Source organism: Crinia signifera, chromosome 5 (genome assembly GCF_055691185.1).
Source record: "Crinia signifera chromosome 5, ASM5569118v1, whole genome shotgun sequence".
NCBI lineage: Eukaryota > Metazoa > Chordata > Amphibia > Anura > Myobatrachidae > Crinia > Crinia signifera.
Genome location: NC_139221.1, coordinates 10,150,739 through 10,166,303, shown reverse-complemented (window position 1 = coordinate 10,166,303; position 15,565 = coordinate 10,150,739). Strand labels below are relative to the sequence as shown.

General features: G+C 45.9%; 1 protein-coding gene across 1 annotated transcript in view; it reads right to left on the bottom strand.

The window, feature by feature from the left end:
- The window catches only part of OBSCN (obscurin, cytoskeletal calmodulin and titin-interacting RhoGEF), a 332,859-nt gene that overhangs the window by 230,137 nt on the left and 87,157 nt on the right, over window positions 1–15,565 (bottom strand). The window contains exons 18-27 of the mRNA XM_083186473.1: window positions 13,807–14,082; window positions 12,432–12,707; window positions 11,919–12,194; window positions 11,287–11,553; window positions 10,209–10,478; window positions 9,820–10,086; window positions 9,223–9,489; window positions 7,934–8,046; window positions 5,664–5,817; window positions 1,092–1,253 (exon numbers count right to left, since the gene is read on the bottom strand). Of these exons, the coding sequence (XP_083042599.1) occupies window positions 1,092–1,253; window positions 5,664–5,817; window positions 7,934–8,046; window positions 9,223–9,489; window positions 9,820–10,086; window positions 10,209–10,478; window positions 11,287–11,553; window positions 11,919–12,194; window positions 12,432–12,707; window positions 13,807–14,082 (2,328 nt within the window). The remainder of the gene's footprint in view (window positions 1–1,091; window positions 1,254–5,663; window positions 5,818–7,933; window positions 8,047–9,222; window positions 9,490–9,819; window positions 10,087–10,208; window positions 10,479–11,286; window positions 11,554–11,918; window positions 12,195–12,431; window positions 12,708–13,806; window positions 14,083–15,565) is intronic.

The window sequence follows — 15,565 nt, the reverse complement described above, 5'->3', positions numbered from 1 at the left end:
GTTGGTTTGCCAAAGCAAACTCCTTCTCTATGGGACAAAACCATGCTGTACTTCAGGTGGGGCAGATGTAACAGGTGCAGAGAGAGTTAGATTTGGGTGAGAAGTCTTGTTTCTGTGCAGGATAAATACTGGCTGCTTTATTTCTACATTGCAATTTAGATTTCAGTTTGAAAGCCCCCCTCCACCACAACCCCAAATCTAACTCTCACTGCACATGTTAAATCTGCCCCACCTGAAGTGCGTTCACCCATTAGAGAGAGATTTTTCTTTTGCGAGCCAACCTGAATTAGGCTGCTACCGATCACTTTTCCTGGTAGCCGCAGATCAATGTTCCCTCTAATTTTACGAAGGCTGTGTGCGGCTAAAGATTTTGGCTGTGCAACTTTGGAATGAATTTTACATTTTTGTGCGTCGCTTATATATAACTGGAAAATGATGTTCAGCACTTGTGTTAACTTTACTTCAAAATGATATTAAACATTTAAACATTCAAAAACACATCACACAATGTAGTTAATGGGTGAAACACACATTAATTGAGTCCACAACTGCAAAAAGGGACCACTGCTGCTTTGTGCGCTCAGTTGTAATGTCTGTGCGCACGCTCGTCGAGTTATGTGCGCGCGCACGTGCGCACAGCTTAGAGGGAACACTGCCGCAGATGCGCCTTTTTGTGATTTGATTTCCCCATCACATTTGTCTACATATAAAGGAATGGATAACTAAACATATTCTCGTCGCATGACTTTACTTGGCTTCTATTTCGGTGAGACATGTTGATCACATGCTAGGTACAGTTCCATGATATGCTTTCTCTTTCCCCAATTTCTTTTATACCCTCTCATAACTCTCCTATCCACCGGACCTCATTAAGGTGATAATAAAGGCAGTATATACTGTATGTGTGACACCAATGACATCATTAGGATGGGGAATGAGATCATCAGACATTTGATCAACGCCTTCCCTATGCGCTCATTCTGCGCACAAATACCGTAGAACCATGCCAATTGTATACACCCCCCTTTACTAGGCAAGAACTGAGCACAGTAATTGTCTGAGTTAAGTGTCCCTATAACCCCAGCACTCACCTTCTTGGCGGATCTTAATGTTTTCTCCCACCCGCAGTTTTACGCCATTTTTGTACCATTGCGTCTCCACATCATCGTGAGAGATCTGACAGATGAATGAAGCCGTTTCCTTTTCCATCACTTCCACATCTAATAATGGCTTAATGAACTGGATGTCCCGTGCTATATGATGCGGATGTACAGGATGATGGGTGAATGACACAAAGGACAAGACAACAGATTTATGGACACATTGTAGGGTTTTCTGTAGGTTTAAACTGTCACTGGGCACATAGATCTCTGATGTCACTGGGCACATAGAGCTCTGATGTCACTGGCACATAGATCTCTGATGTCACTGGGCTATAGTAACGCAGTACTGGCATATAGATCTCTGATGTCACTGGCACATAGAGCTCTGATGTCACTGGCACATAGAGCTCTGATGTCACTGGGCTATAGTAATGCAGTACTGGCGCATAGATCTCTGAGGTCACTAGGCTATAGTAACGCAGTACTGGCGCATAGATCTCTGAGGTCACTGGGCTATAGTAACGCAGTACTGGCGCATAGATCTCTGATGTCACTGGGCTATAGTAACGCAGTACTGGCACATAGATCTCTGATGTCACTGGGCTACAGTAACGCAGTACTGGCACAGAGAGCTCTGATGTCACTGGGCTATAGTAACGCAGTACTGGTACATAGATCTCTGATGTCACTGGGCTATAGTAACGCAGTACTGGCACAGAGAGCTCTGATGTCACTGGGCTATAGTAACGCAGTACTGGTGCAGAGAGCTCCGGCAGTACTGGCACAGAGATCTCTCATGTCACTGGGCTATAGTAATGCAGTACTGGCGCATAGATCTCTGAGGTCACTGGTCTATAGTAACGCAGTACTGGCGCATAGATCTCTGATGTCACTGGGCTATAGTAACGCAGTACTGGCACAGAGAGCTCTGATGTCACTGGGCTATAGTAACGCAGTACTGGCACATAGATCTCTGATGTCACTGGGCTATAGTAACGCAGTACTGGTGCAGAGCTCTCTGATGTCACTGGGCACATAGAGCTCTGATGTCACTGGCACATAGAGCTCTGATGTCACTGGGCTATAGTAACGCAGTACTAGCACAGAGAGCTCTGATGTCACTGGGCTATAGTAACGCAGTACTGGCACATAGATCTCTGATGTCACTGGGCTATAGTAACGCAGTACTGGCGCATAGATCTCTGAGGTCACTAGGCTATAGTAACGCAGTACTGGCGCATAGATCTCTGAGGTCACTAGGCTATAGTAACGCAGTACTGGCGCATAGATCTCTGATGTCACTGGGCTATAGTAATGCAGTACTGGCACATAGATCTCTGATGTCACTGGGCTATAGTAACGCAGTACTGGCACCAAGCTCTCTGATGTCACTGGGCTATAGTAACACAGAACTGGCACATAGATCTCTGATGTCACTAGGCTATAGTAACGCAGTACTGGCACAGAGATCTCTGATGTCACTGGGCTATAGTAACGCAGTACTGGCACAGAGATCTCTGATGTCACTGGGCTATAGTAACGCAGTACTGGCACAGAGAGCTCTGATGTCACTGGGCTATAGTAATGCAGTTCTGGCATAGATCTCTGATGTCACTGGGCTATAGCAATAAAGTACTGGCACCGAGCTCTCTGATGTCATTGGGCTATAGTAATGCAGTACTGGCACTGAGCTCTCTGATGTCACTGGGCTATAGTAATGCAGTACTGGCACCGAGCTCTCTGATGTCGCTGGGCTATAGTAATGCAGTACAGGCACCGAGCTCTCTGATGTCACTGGTCTATAGTAACACAGTACTGGCACAGTGATCTCTGATGTCACTGGACTATAGTAACGCAGTACTGGTGCAGAGAGCTCCGGCAGTACTGGCACAGAGATCTCTGATGTCACTGGGCTATAGTAACACAGTACTGGCACAGAGATCTCTGATGTCACTGGGCTATAGTAATGCAGTACTGGTGCAGAGAGCTCCGGCAGTACTGGCACAGAGATCTCTGATGTCACTGGGCTATAGTAACACAGTACTGGCACAGAGATCTCTGATGTCACTGGGCTATAGTAATGCAGTACTGGTGCAGAGAGCTCCGGCAGTACTGGCACAGAGATCTCTGATGTCACTGGGCTATAGTAACACAGTACTGGCACAGAGATCTCTGATGTCACTGGGCTATAGTAATGCAGTACTGGCACAGAGATCTCTGATGTCACTGGGATCTAGTAACACAGTACTGGCACAGTGATCTCTAATGTCACTGGGCTATAGTAATGCAGTACTGGCGCAGAGAGCTCCGGCAGTACTGGCACAGAGATCTCTGATGTCACTGGGCTATAGTAACACAGTACTGGCACAGAGATCTCTGATGTCACTGGGCTATAGTAATGCAGTACTGGTGCAGAGAGCTCCGGCAGTACTGGCAAAGAGATCTCTGATGTCACTGGGCTATAGTAACGCAGTACTGGCACAGAGCTCTCTGATGTCACTGGGTTATAGTAGCGCAGTACTGGCACAGAGATCTCTGATGTCACTGGGCTATAGTAACGCAGTACTGGCGCAGATATCTCTGATGTCACTAGGCTATAGTAACGCAGTACTGGCGCAGAGATCTCTGATGTCACTGGGCTATAGTAACGCAGTACTGGCGCAGAGATCTCTGATGTCACTGGGCTATAGTAACGCAGTACTGGCGCAGATATCTCTGATGTCACTGGGCTATAGTAACGCAGTACTGGCGCAGATATCTCTGATGTCACTGGGCTATAGTAATGCAGTACTGGCGCAGATATCTCTGATGTCACTGGGCTATAGTAACGCAGTATTGGCACAGAGCTCGCACAGACCTATGATGTCACGGCAGATGTGTGATGCTTAAGATGTAAAGTGCAGCAAAATGTAAATTTGCTCAAAGTGCTAAGTGCCATACATACAATATCCCTATTACTCCTTTCCTGCGCCATTCTGCGGCACGTACTGTCGCATAGTATGCTATGCTGTGCTGTTTGGGGGCACTGGGAACAGTTACGGTCCCGATATAACATGGCAATCTATCTATTTAGAACAGTTTCCATCAGATCTGCCTATGTGATAGTTAGTGGGGTATAACACTGCTAAGATTATTATTTTATACAATTGTTATTTATAGAGCTATGCAGATTGACAAAAGGAGTACTCCCATTCATGCATGGCCACGCCCACTCCTGCATGGATACTCCCATTCCTGCATGGCCACACCCACTCCTGCATGGATACTCCCATTCTGCATGGCCACACCCACTCCTGCATGGCCACACCCACTCTTGCATGGCTACTCCCATTCTGCATGACCACACCCACTCCTGCATGGCCACTCCCACTCTTGCATGGCTACTCCCATTATGCATGGCCACACCCACTCCTGCATGGCTACTCCCATTCAGCATGGCTACTCCCACTTCTGCATGGCCACTCCTTCATGGCTACACTCACTCCCGCATGACTACTCCCATTCCAGCATGGCCACTCCCATGCCTACATGGCCACTCAAATGCAAACACGGCCACTCCCATTCTGCATGGCTACACCCACTGCTGTTTGGTTACTCCCGCATGGCCACTCCCACTCATACATGGCCACTCCCACTCCTACATGGCTACACCCATTCCTGCATAACTACTCCCACTCCTGCATAGCCACTCCCATTTCTGCATGGCTACACCCACTCCCGTGTGGTTCCTCCTGAATGGTCACTCCCAATCCTGCATGGCCACTCCCACATGGCTACACGCACTCCTGCATAACCACTCCCACTCCTGCATAGCCTTTCCCATTTCTGCATAGCTACTCCCACTCCTTCATGGCCACTCAATTGCATACATGGCTACTCCCATTCTGCATGGCTACACCCACTCCTGTGTGGTTCCTCCTGAATGGTCACTCCCAATCCTGCATGGCCACTCCCACATGGCTACACGCACTCCTGCATAACTACTCCCACTCCTGCATAGTCACTACCATTCCTGTATGGCTATTCCCATTCCTACATGGCAACACCCTTTCCTGCTTGGCTAAACCCATTCTGCATGGCCACTCCCACTCCTGCATGACTACTCCCATTTCTATGTGGCCGCTTCCACTCCCACATGGCCACTCCCACTCCTGAATGGCTACTCCCATTCCTGCCATTGTCCGCCCACTCCTGCTGGGTCAATGTTTTATTTGAGCGTATAAGTAATATAGATTAGGTGATAGCCCTACACTATATTCACTCATTCCGTGTAATTCAGAAGCTCAGATTGGCTGTTGGGGGTATTATAGCGGGATAATTGCTGTCTATTAATGTCATTACCGGTTCATCGCAATTAGAATTGTTATTTATAAAATCTTTTGAAGTATTTTTGTTGGTATCACTATTATTTGTTATTCAACAGAAAACCACAACAAAAGTCACAAACACTTATTGGTCAACAAAAGACTTAGGTTAGTGATGTCATGGTGGATGAGGTCACTGCTGCGATGAGAGACGAAGCTCATGCAAAGGCCTTTGCCCGTGTTCTTCCACACTCACCTTGCACAGTTAGGACGGCAGAACTCTTGTCATCTCCCGCGTCGCAGACATATGTCCCTTTGTCGTCAAATTCACATTTGTGGATTGTGAGGTTTCGTTTTTTACCTTGGGATATAATGGTGATTTTTTTGCTTGGTCGCAATTCTAATCCGTCCTGAAATGACAGAATACATTAACAGGTTTATGACTATTTTACCCACTTCTGAAGTGCAAAAATACAGGAATACAGGAGCTACCACTTCTCTGGGATGGCTCTGGCCTGGATGGGAGCGAGCCATTGACATGAAAGCAGTCAGTACGTACAATCTTCTAGTTCTATATAATTATGGGGTATAATAATCTGAGTACAGCAACAGCTGCGAGCTGTGCATTGTTTAAATCGCTATCCTGGAGGACCAGCAGGTGGCGCTGTTTTAATCTATCATGGTTGAGGTTTCTCCCTCTGTATTGTCTTCCAGAATCTTGTTGCCAATCCTCTATGTTACTGTATGTTCTGAAGTTATGTCTAACTATACCCTGAAAACCTCCTGAGGTGGAGAAACGCATTGAGGTAACGGATATTACACTTTACTGGCCAGCTTTGAAACCAGAAACTGATGGCGAGATCAGAGACAGGACCGCACAATAAGACAGCACCGCTCACAAAAACCTGGGGGCCCTTTTTCTGTCCTAACGGGGAAGCAGCCAATTATAAATTATACAGAACTGTGCGCTTATATTTGGAAGCATACTGATATACTGTATTTGCTGGCGTATAAGACTACTTTTAAAACGTTTAAAAACATGCCTCCAAGTGGGAGGGTCGTCTTATACGCCGGGTGCACTTATATAACAAGCTCTATATTTTGAGTGGAAATGTTGGGGGGGTCGTCTTATACGCCGGCAAATATGGTAATATAGCACTGACCCTGTATAGGACTAAGGACAACTATTGACTGGACTAACAAGCTATAACCGCTTTTTATGCATGCATTGGAATACTAATTACTAAGGGTGAGATGTAGTAAAGGGAAAATGCGGTAAAACCCCCGTTTTACCGCATTTTCCTATGTACTATTACCCGGCCGCACCGTTATCGCAGGGCAGGGTATCGCCACCTTTGGGTGGCGATACCCTATAGAAGGTTATGGGCTTCTTTTCGCCGCCCACCGCGTCGCCACAACCCCGCCGCCTCGCCGACCCCCCCCCTTTCCCCCCTCCCTTGGGCTTACCTTCTTGCAGGTCCTCCTGGACCCCGGAAGGTAAGCCCTTCCTCCCCCTATCAACGCAGCCGGACGTCCTTCCGGCTGCAGGGGGGAGGAGGAGGCGCCGGGGACAGCCTGCTTAGCTGTCCCCTGCGTGTAGGCAGCAGAAGCCGGCTGGGAGGTGACGGAGACCCCCCACAGACCAGAGTATAGTATACTGCTAGTATATAGTTAAAAACGGCATTCTCCGCCCACAGACCAGGAGTTAGGCCCTCCCACCAGCCAATTATGTTCGGGAATCGGGATTTCTCCAAACATGATTGGCTTGGCTGCCTAACTCCCAGTCGGTGGGTGGAGCTACAGATATAAACACAAGTCCTGCATGAGTCTACAGCATTTTGGGGACCAGGAGAAGCACGGAAGGCGGCTGGTGAGTAGGATCTCTTTCCACAAAAACCCCAAATGGATTCTACAGGAAAAGGGGACTGATCCTTTGTATCAAGATAATGTAGTTGAATATAGCATGAGTGGGCTATGTGTGTAATAAACTTTTGCTGCTCATATGCGTCTGTTTATTTTTCATTTATTCTCAGGGGGGGGGGGGGTCTTGCTGTTGTTTTTTTTGTTTATATTTTATTTTACACATTATTGGGACAGAACCATGCACAGATTGTACTGGTCTGTGCATGGTTCTGTCAAAATCGCCAATCAGAACCTGGTCTGTTTGTGTGGAGATTTTTTGGTAACGTTTTCCCGAAACCACGTCCCATTAAAATTGTATACTTTTTAATGGGAAAACATCTGGATGCGAATTGAAGTGTGTTAAAAAATCGCTAGTTCAGAATGTGCAAATTCGCAGCAAAAAGTACGATTTTTAGTGCAATTCGCATTCCATTAAGTTGTCAATTCCTAAAAATGGGCGAATTCGGACGTTTGACAAAAAAAAAAATCGCAAAAAACACAAATTCGCATTCCATGAAATGTAACCCAAGATCCTAGACAGTAACCTACATTGTGGTGATTAGAGAGAGTTGTTATTTAATATTAAATGTTACTCTGTGGAGTGAATACAATGCTGCCACATACCTTTAACCATTTCACGTCTGCATTAGGCCTTGATACCTCACATTCCAATGTCACCTTCTCCTTCTCTGACACAGTGGTGTCTTTAAGGGGGTGGGTGATTTTTACCGGTGGTTCTGTAGGCATAAAAACATACATTAAGCCCATGAACTTGGTGTAACGAGACGTATCCTGGATATCTCCTGGAAAAATGTATTTTGGAATATTGCAAAGCAGTTTACATGTTAAGACTTTGCTGTTCTTATATCTTTACTCATAACATAACTGAGAAGGTTGTTCACAACACCCTGCCATATTTCTGCATTTCTCTAGTGCGGTCTTTAAAATAACAGAATATAATTGGTTCCTTATCTTTCTAATGGGCCCATTTATCCCTTAATATGTGCAGCTAATTCCCCACAAACACCCGTTTTAGGGGATTAGCTGCAAATATTAAGTATCCCCTGAATGTCTCAAGTAGGGATCGAAGCAGGAATCTCCGATCCCTGCTGCGATCCCTCCTGTCCTGCCGACAGCAGCATCCCCATATAGAGGCTTGCGATGTCCGATATATCAATATTGGGCAGCGTTGCAGAGGGCCCCTGAGATACCGCCATTCTGAAATGGAGGTAGCCGTTTGTAGCCTATAGACTACAGAACGCACTACCGATGGGGCAGTGTGGTCAGGGGGGGGGGGGGGGGGGGGTCAGCCGGGGTGCAGCACTAACCGCACACGTGCAGATCCCCGACACGACATTCCTCAGAACGATCGCATATTGCTGTGCTATCATGCCCAGATCGCATTGCTTATGTATGGGCCCCTTAAAGACTCAATGCAACACCCCCGTGTGTCTGATAACTATAGAAACGGCAGAAGGTACGGACATAAGGTGCATACACACTTTCCGTTTTTGTGCATGCCGAACGATGTAATAAAAATTTCTGTTCGATAAAATCGTTCAGTACACTGATCGATTTTCACCCGGGCCTGCGATTTTCACGGTGGTGAACCACTTTCCATAGTAAGAGACTGTGAAAAGCGGTTCACTCTACCTGTAAAATAGGCCAACGGAGGCGGTGGCCGGCGATAACACAGGAGCGTGCATCAACGCTAGCCGCCCGCCCATACACACTACCCGAATGAGCACAAAATACACTAACTTAAAACGGGAAAAGTTAGCTACTTATAGCTCAAAATTAACTAGTGTGTATGGACCGTAACAGAGTTTTATCTACTGTATATATATAACTGTGTGTATATATATATATATATATATATATATATATATATATAAGTGTCTGACAGCCTTTACCTTGGACATTGAGTTTGGCAGAGGTCTGTACTCCTTCTGATTTAAAGGCAATGACACCGGTGTCCTCCTGCTTCACAGAGGACATCACGAGTCCGTGTTTCTTGCCCGTAGCCGTTATTTTGCAGGAGTCCGAGGGTTTCAATTTCAGTCCGTCTTTCGTCCAAGAACCCTCGACGTCTTCGTGAGAGAGCTCCAGGTCGAAGGTGGCAGAGTCCTTCTCACGCACCTGGACGTCTCGCAGGCCTTTGACGAGCTTCACCTGCCGCGCTGCGCAAGGAGGGAACGCAAATAAATACTCTGCACAATTCACTCTACCAACAGCAAAATAAAGGAGTAGGCATCAGGTGACCTCCGACGCATCGCAGTGACCTCCGACACATTGCAGAAATACACAATGCAGTTATGTTGGTCCTGGACATTAATACTAGCATAAAACAATTACAGCAAAATAATGAGGATAGCTGTTATTATTAATATTTAAATGTCATGTAAAAAAAAACAACATCTTCAAAACTCAATATATCGACCCCAAGTGGTTGAGATTCAGAAGGTCACCCAAGTCAAAAGGTCATGAAAGGAGCTAAACTGAAGACTTACTCTCCACAGTGAGCTTGGCCTGCGTCTTATCATCCAGCGTCTCGCAGGCGTAGAGGCCGCGGTCAGGGAACTGAGCGTTCTTCACAATGAGAATCTGTTTTGTTCCCTCGGATTTAATCTCAATATTGTCCCCGGACTGTAGAACGATGCCGTTCTTCATCCACTTCACTTCCTTGGAAGCTTTGGAGAGCTCGGCTTCCAGGCGGACCGTTTGTCTCTCTTCCACCGTGACCGCTTCCAACTTCTTCTTAAACAGGACTGGTGCCTCTAAAAAAAAAAAAAAAAAAGGGTGGGTGAGATAGGCAACTAAGACAACCCCAGCTTTCTCCCTTACCAAGACAGGGTGATCACTATTGAATGCAATTTGCCTAATCTAATTTTCTCCTTACCTCGGACCTTCAGGCTGCCTGTTGTCTTCACCCCTTCGGCCTGTGCGGTGATCTCAGCCGAATCCTGCATGGTCAGGGTGCTGATAGTCAGACTGTGCACGGTTCCCTTCTTGCTGAGCGTGAATTTATTGCTCTTTTCAATCTTGGTGCCATTTCTGTACCAGGTTACCTCTGCGTCCTCCGGGGCCACCGTGCATTTAAATGTGGCCTCCGCTCCTTCCTCCACCACCACGTTGTTCAGCTCTGCTGTGAACTTCACCACCCTGGGGGCTGAGACGATAGGAAATCATTTAACTAGGTGGTCATTAAAAACATGGTACATATACAAGGGTGTGTGTCCAGCCACAAGTCATCCGGACTTTAGGTGGACAGTAAAAAGGTTGATAGTCAATAGGTTGAGAACTCCTGGTCAATATGGGCAAAAGGTCGGCTGACAGTGATTGACACATCATATGGTGGAATGAGTTTTTCAACAAAAAAAATTCAATTTATTTAACTTCATACTTTACCATCCACGTGGCCTACAACTTGAAACGCTAGCCTTGTCCAAAACGTGGCGAGTGAAGCTAACCATGCGAGGGGATGCGGTGCACGACTCGAGGGACTATGTGCTACAAGTTAAAAAGTGGCCCCCCCAAAAATCTACAAAAACTCACGTTGACCTTTTCATGTGTCAACCATTTTAATGTTGACCTTCCTTGTGTTGACCTTGTGCATTTTGACCTTTTGGCATAACAGGTCAACAGTGTAAACTTGGGCTTGTCCAAAAATTCAATATGACACTCAAGTGATCGACAATTTTTTTATGTTTTCCCAAAACCACTGGGCTTAGTAACGTGTGGAGAGCTGGCCCAAAGCATGGCGGGTGAATATATTTCTACTGGTGGAGGTTACATGATATCAAACGTAGAAGATTTGACCCAAAAATGTGTCATGTCAGCCTTTTGACCCTGTTGACCTTTGTACCTGTTGATCTTAACCTAATTTTTCGAACTTTTATCTGTCTACCGTTTGTACCTATTGACCTAACACAGGTTTGTAGTAGGAGTTTATTAAACATCCTGACAAGAACACATACCCTTGGTAGTCAGCTGCGCAGTGGTTTTGTCGTCCCTGGACTCGCAGGAATACTCCCCCCCATCCTCCGCCTTCAGCTGGGATATGGTGAGGCTTCGCTGACCTCCATCTGATCGGATCAGGAAGCGTTTGCTAGGCTTGATCTCCTCTCCGCTCCTCTTCCAGATCACGTCACCCTTGGACTGACACAGCTCACAGGTCAGTGTGACGGAGGAGCCAGTCTCCCCCGTCACCGCCTCCAGCTTCTTCATAAACGTCACCGGGATTTCTGATGGAGAAAGAACTATACGAATAAGACACAAAGGAACATGCAGCAAATAATCATTTACTATATACATACTGAACCTCAGTTTCACTATCCCACACAGTGGTCTGCCCCAGTTCAGAAAGGTGGACATGCTGGGTTTGTAGAGGGACTTCCACTTAAATAGTACATGCATGAATATGGGATCTCCCTTACATTGTCCAAATCTCGTAAGGTTCTCAGCGTGGTCCTCAAGGCACCCCAATGGCCAATGGTTCAGCAAATGATTTGATTAATCATTCTCACATCTCACTTACAAATTCCCAGTAAAGCTACCTACCTCTGTTCCCAGCAAATGGCTTACATCATAGACAGGCTTCACCTCTCACCTTTAACCTGGACTGTAAACTCCTGAGTGTCACTTTTGGTCCTGCAGGTGTACACAGCGCTGTCCTTGCTCTCTGCTGCTTTCACAATGAGAGTCCGTGAGGCCCCTTCTGCGGTTATTTGATACTTCTTGGAGGCAGTCAGCTCGGTCCCATCCTTGAACCATTTCACCTGGGCGTTTTCCGGGAGGACAGAGGTCACCAGAGTTACATCCTCGTGTTCCTGCACTATGATTGGTTCTTTCTGCACAGGTAATTTCTGGAACTTGGCTTCTGGTTCTAAGGCAAAATATAGGGGTCAAAAGTTGTAAACGTGACAATGTGCAATGGCCTAGTCCAAATTCCCAGGACGGAGCAGGACTTATCATTCCCTGTTAATTTACCGTTATTTATACCATATATTACTTCCAGTTATCCACAGGTTCTATACTGCGTTCTCAGGTAACATGTCTTGGTAGCTACTTGATCAGAGACGCAAAATCAACCCAAATGGAAATAATCAATAATAATTCCAACCTTTGACGTTGACCTTGAAGTTGATCTTCTGCCCAGCAACCTCACAACTGTACTGCCCGGCGTCTTTCTTCTCCACCTGCTCCACCACCAGGCGGCGGGATTTGCCCTCAGACTCCACCCTCAGTTTCTTGCTGGAGGTGATCAGCTTCCCATCCTTGTACCACTTCACCTCGGTCTTCTCCTGGGAAACCTCGCAGCTCAGGGTGGTGCTCTCTGTTATTACGGCCACAATGTCCTTCTGCACCTTGTCCTGATTGGTGAACGCAGGCTCAGGTTCTAGAATTAAGAAAAGTATAAATGTTACAGAAAAATGTTACAGCAACGCATTTCGCCAGGGACGACATTGTGTCTCACTGATGCCTGTGTGCAAGTGAATTTGAAATAAATGGGAAACACCTAACATCTAGCCAATGAGAGCATGTCATACTTACCATTGATACAATGAGATAACAATAAGTCAGTAGGTGGGTCACAAGACAACGGGCACAGGGTGCTGTCCCCCTTCATGCCCGTATCTACTTCCTGCCTAGCGGAGGCTGTATGAGGTATTAGGATCAGGGGGCTCCTAGAGTCATTGTTAGAACCCGGAGGAGTTTTGCCAGAATGTTTGCCGTACCCAGGAAAGAGCAAAAAGTCCAAATTACCCAGGTTTAATTTACTAGTGATATGTTTGCTCACTAAACTTTATGTATATTGTTTAAGTTTGTATAATACTTATTTTATTTATACTCATATTTTAATTTACTTCTATGTGTATAAACATTGTTTCCAAGTTGGTTTCTACTCCATTATCACTTCTAACTCGCAATATTCAGTGTGTTACTTATATTCCTATATCCAGCTGTTTATATACATTTACGTACTTGCACCTTTTTATCCTTTTTATAATAAACCATTCTAATCGGAATTTATGTTTTGAGCGGTTCCCTTATCTTGTATCCAAAGAACCATTTTGGTTCCACTGTAAACAACTGCAAACAGGATGATATGGGAATGTAAGCTCTCCCGAGCAGGGCCCTCTCTCCTCGTGGGCTTTTCTTAGAATATCTCTCTGCCTCCCTGATCACTGCGTCCGTGTCCTGTCCCCTGATAGAACGGTCTTTATTTACCATGTACTTGTACTACATTGCCTTGGGCTGTAATTCATTACTTTCTTGTTTTTTTCACTCATCTGCATATTGCCAGACCTCTGCAGAATCCTTGCGGCGCCATTTAAATAAACAATAATAATTTTATGGGGAGGCCTGATGGGCATATGTGGAGGATGATTGCAGTATATGATGTGGGGGGTTATTTCAGGATATCATGATACTGGGGTTAGGGGTGATGTGTAATGAAATGTGTTGCGCCTGTCAATGTATGTAGCTATTATAACCTTTGACGTTGATCTTGAAGTTGATCTTCTGCCCGGCGGCCTCGCAGCTGTACTCTCCGGCGTCTTTCTTCTCCACCTGGTCCACCACCAGGCGGCGGGATTTGCCCTCAGACTCCACCCTCAGTTTCTTGCTGGAGGTGATCAGCTTCCCATCCTTGTACCACTTCACCTCCGTCTTCTCCTGGGACACCTCGCAGCTCAGGGTGGTGCTCTCAGTTATTATGGCCACAACGTCCTTCTGCACCTTGTCCTGATTGGTGAACGCAGGCTCAGGTTCTAGAATTAAAAAAAGTATAAATGTTACAGAAAAATGTTACAGCAACGCGTTTCGCCGGGTACGACATTGTGTCTCACGGATGCCTGTGTGCAAGGGAATTTGTAATAAATGGGAAACACCTAACATCTAGCCAATGAGAGCATGCCATAATTACCATTGATACAATGAGATAACAATAAGTCAGTAGGTGGGTCACAAGACAACGGGCATAGGGTGCTGTCCCCCTTCATGCCCGTATCTACTTCCTGCTTAGCGGAGGCTGTATGGGGATATAATCAGGATCAGGGGGCTCCTAGAGTCATTGTTAGAACCCTGAGGAGTTTTGCCAGAATGTTTGCCGTACCCAGGACAGAGCATATAACTCCAGATTATTCAGGTTATCATTTTCTACTATTATGTTTGCTTAACTTTACTAAACTTTATGCATATTGTTTAACCCTTTGAGGGGCAACGTTGCTGTGAGAGATCCTAAAAATATTCATTAAAAATGCCGGCGCCGCTCACAGCGACTGTTCTTTTTTTGGGGTGGAATATTTAACTAAACTTCAATTAATTGATTTCTACTCTGTTTTCACTTGTATTTCACAATACTCAGTGTGTTATTTATACCCATATATATAGCTGTTTACACACATTAACGTACTTACACCTTTTATCCTTTTAATAATAAACCATTCTAATTGGAATAATTGTTTTGAAGGGTTCACCTATTGGGATGCGGTCATTTGGTCTACAGCATGATGATGGACAGTCATTAGGTCGACACCATTAGGTCGACATGGAAAAAGATCAACATGGGTCTAGGTCGACAGGAAATGGTCGACATGGTTCTAGGTTGAAAGGTTATTAGTTCGACAGGTCGTTAGTTCGACAGGTCATTAGTTTGACAGTGTCTAGGTCGACAGTCAAAAGGTTGACATGGGGGTTTTCACTGTTTTTTGAGCTGACATGTGCCGACAGGTGATATTTTATGCCCTACCATCCACTAGGGTGTGGTGGGAGAATAAAATAGTGTGCCGAGCATAGCGAGGCACCGTGCCCGACGCATCGCGAGCGAGCGATGCGAGAGGATGCTGTGCACTTTAAAATGTGTCCATGTCGACTGTGTTGACATTCAGGTAAAAAAAAACAGTTAAAAACCTCATGTTGACCTTTTGACTGTCGACCTAGACATTGTCGAACTAATCACCTGTCAAACTAACGACCTGTCGAACTAATGACCTTTCAACCTAGAACCATGTAGACCTTTTCCCATGTTGACCTAGACCCATGTCGACCTTATCCCATGTCGACCTAATGGTGTCGACCTAATGACTGTCGACCATCATGCTGTAGACCAAATCAAATGATCCCAACCCCACCTATCTTTTTGTATCCAAAGAACCATTTCAGTTCCACTGGTAACAATTGTGCATAGAATGATATGGGGAGGCCGGATGGGGGTATAATGACTTAGTGGTGAGGGGGGGGGGGGGTCTGATG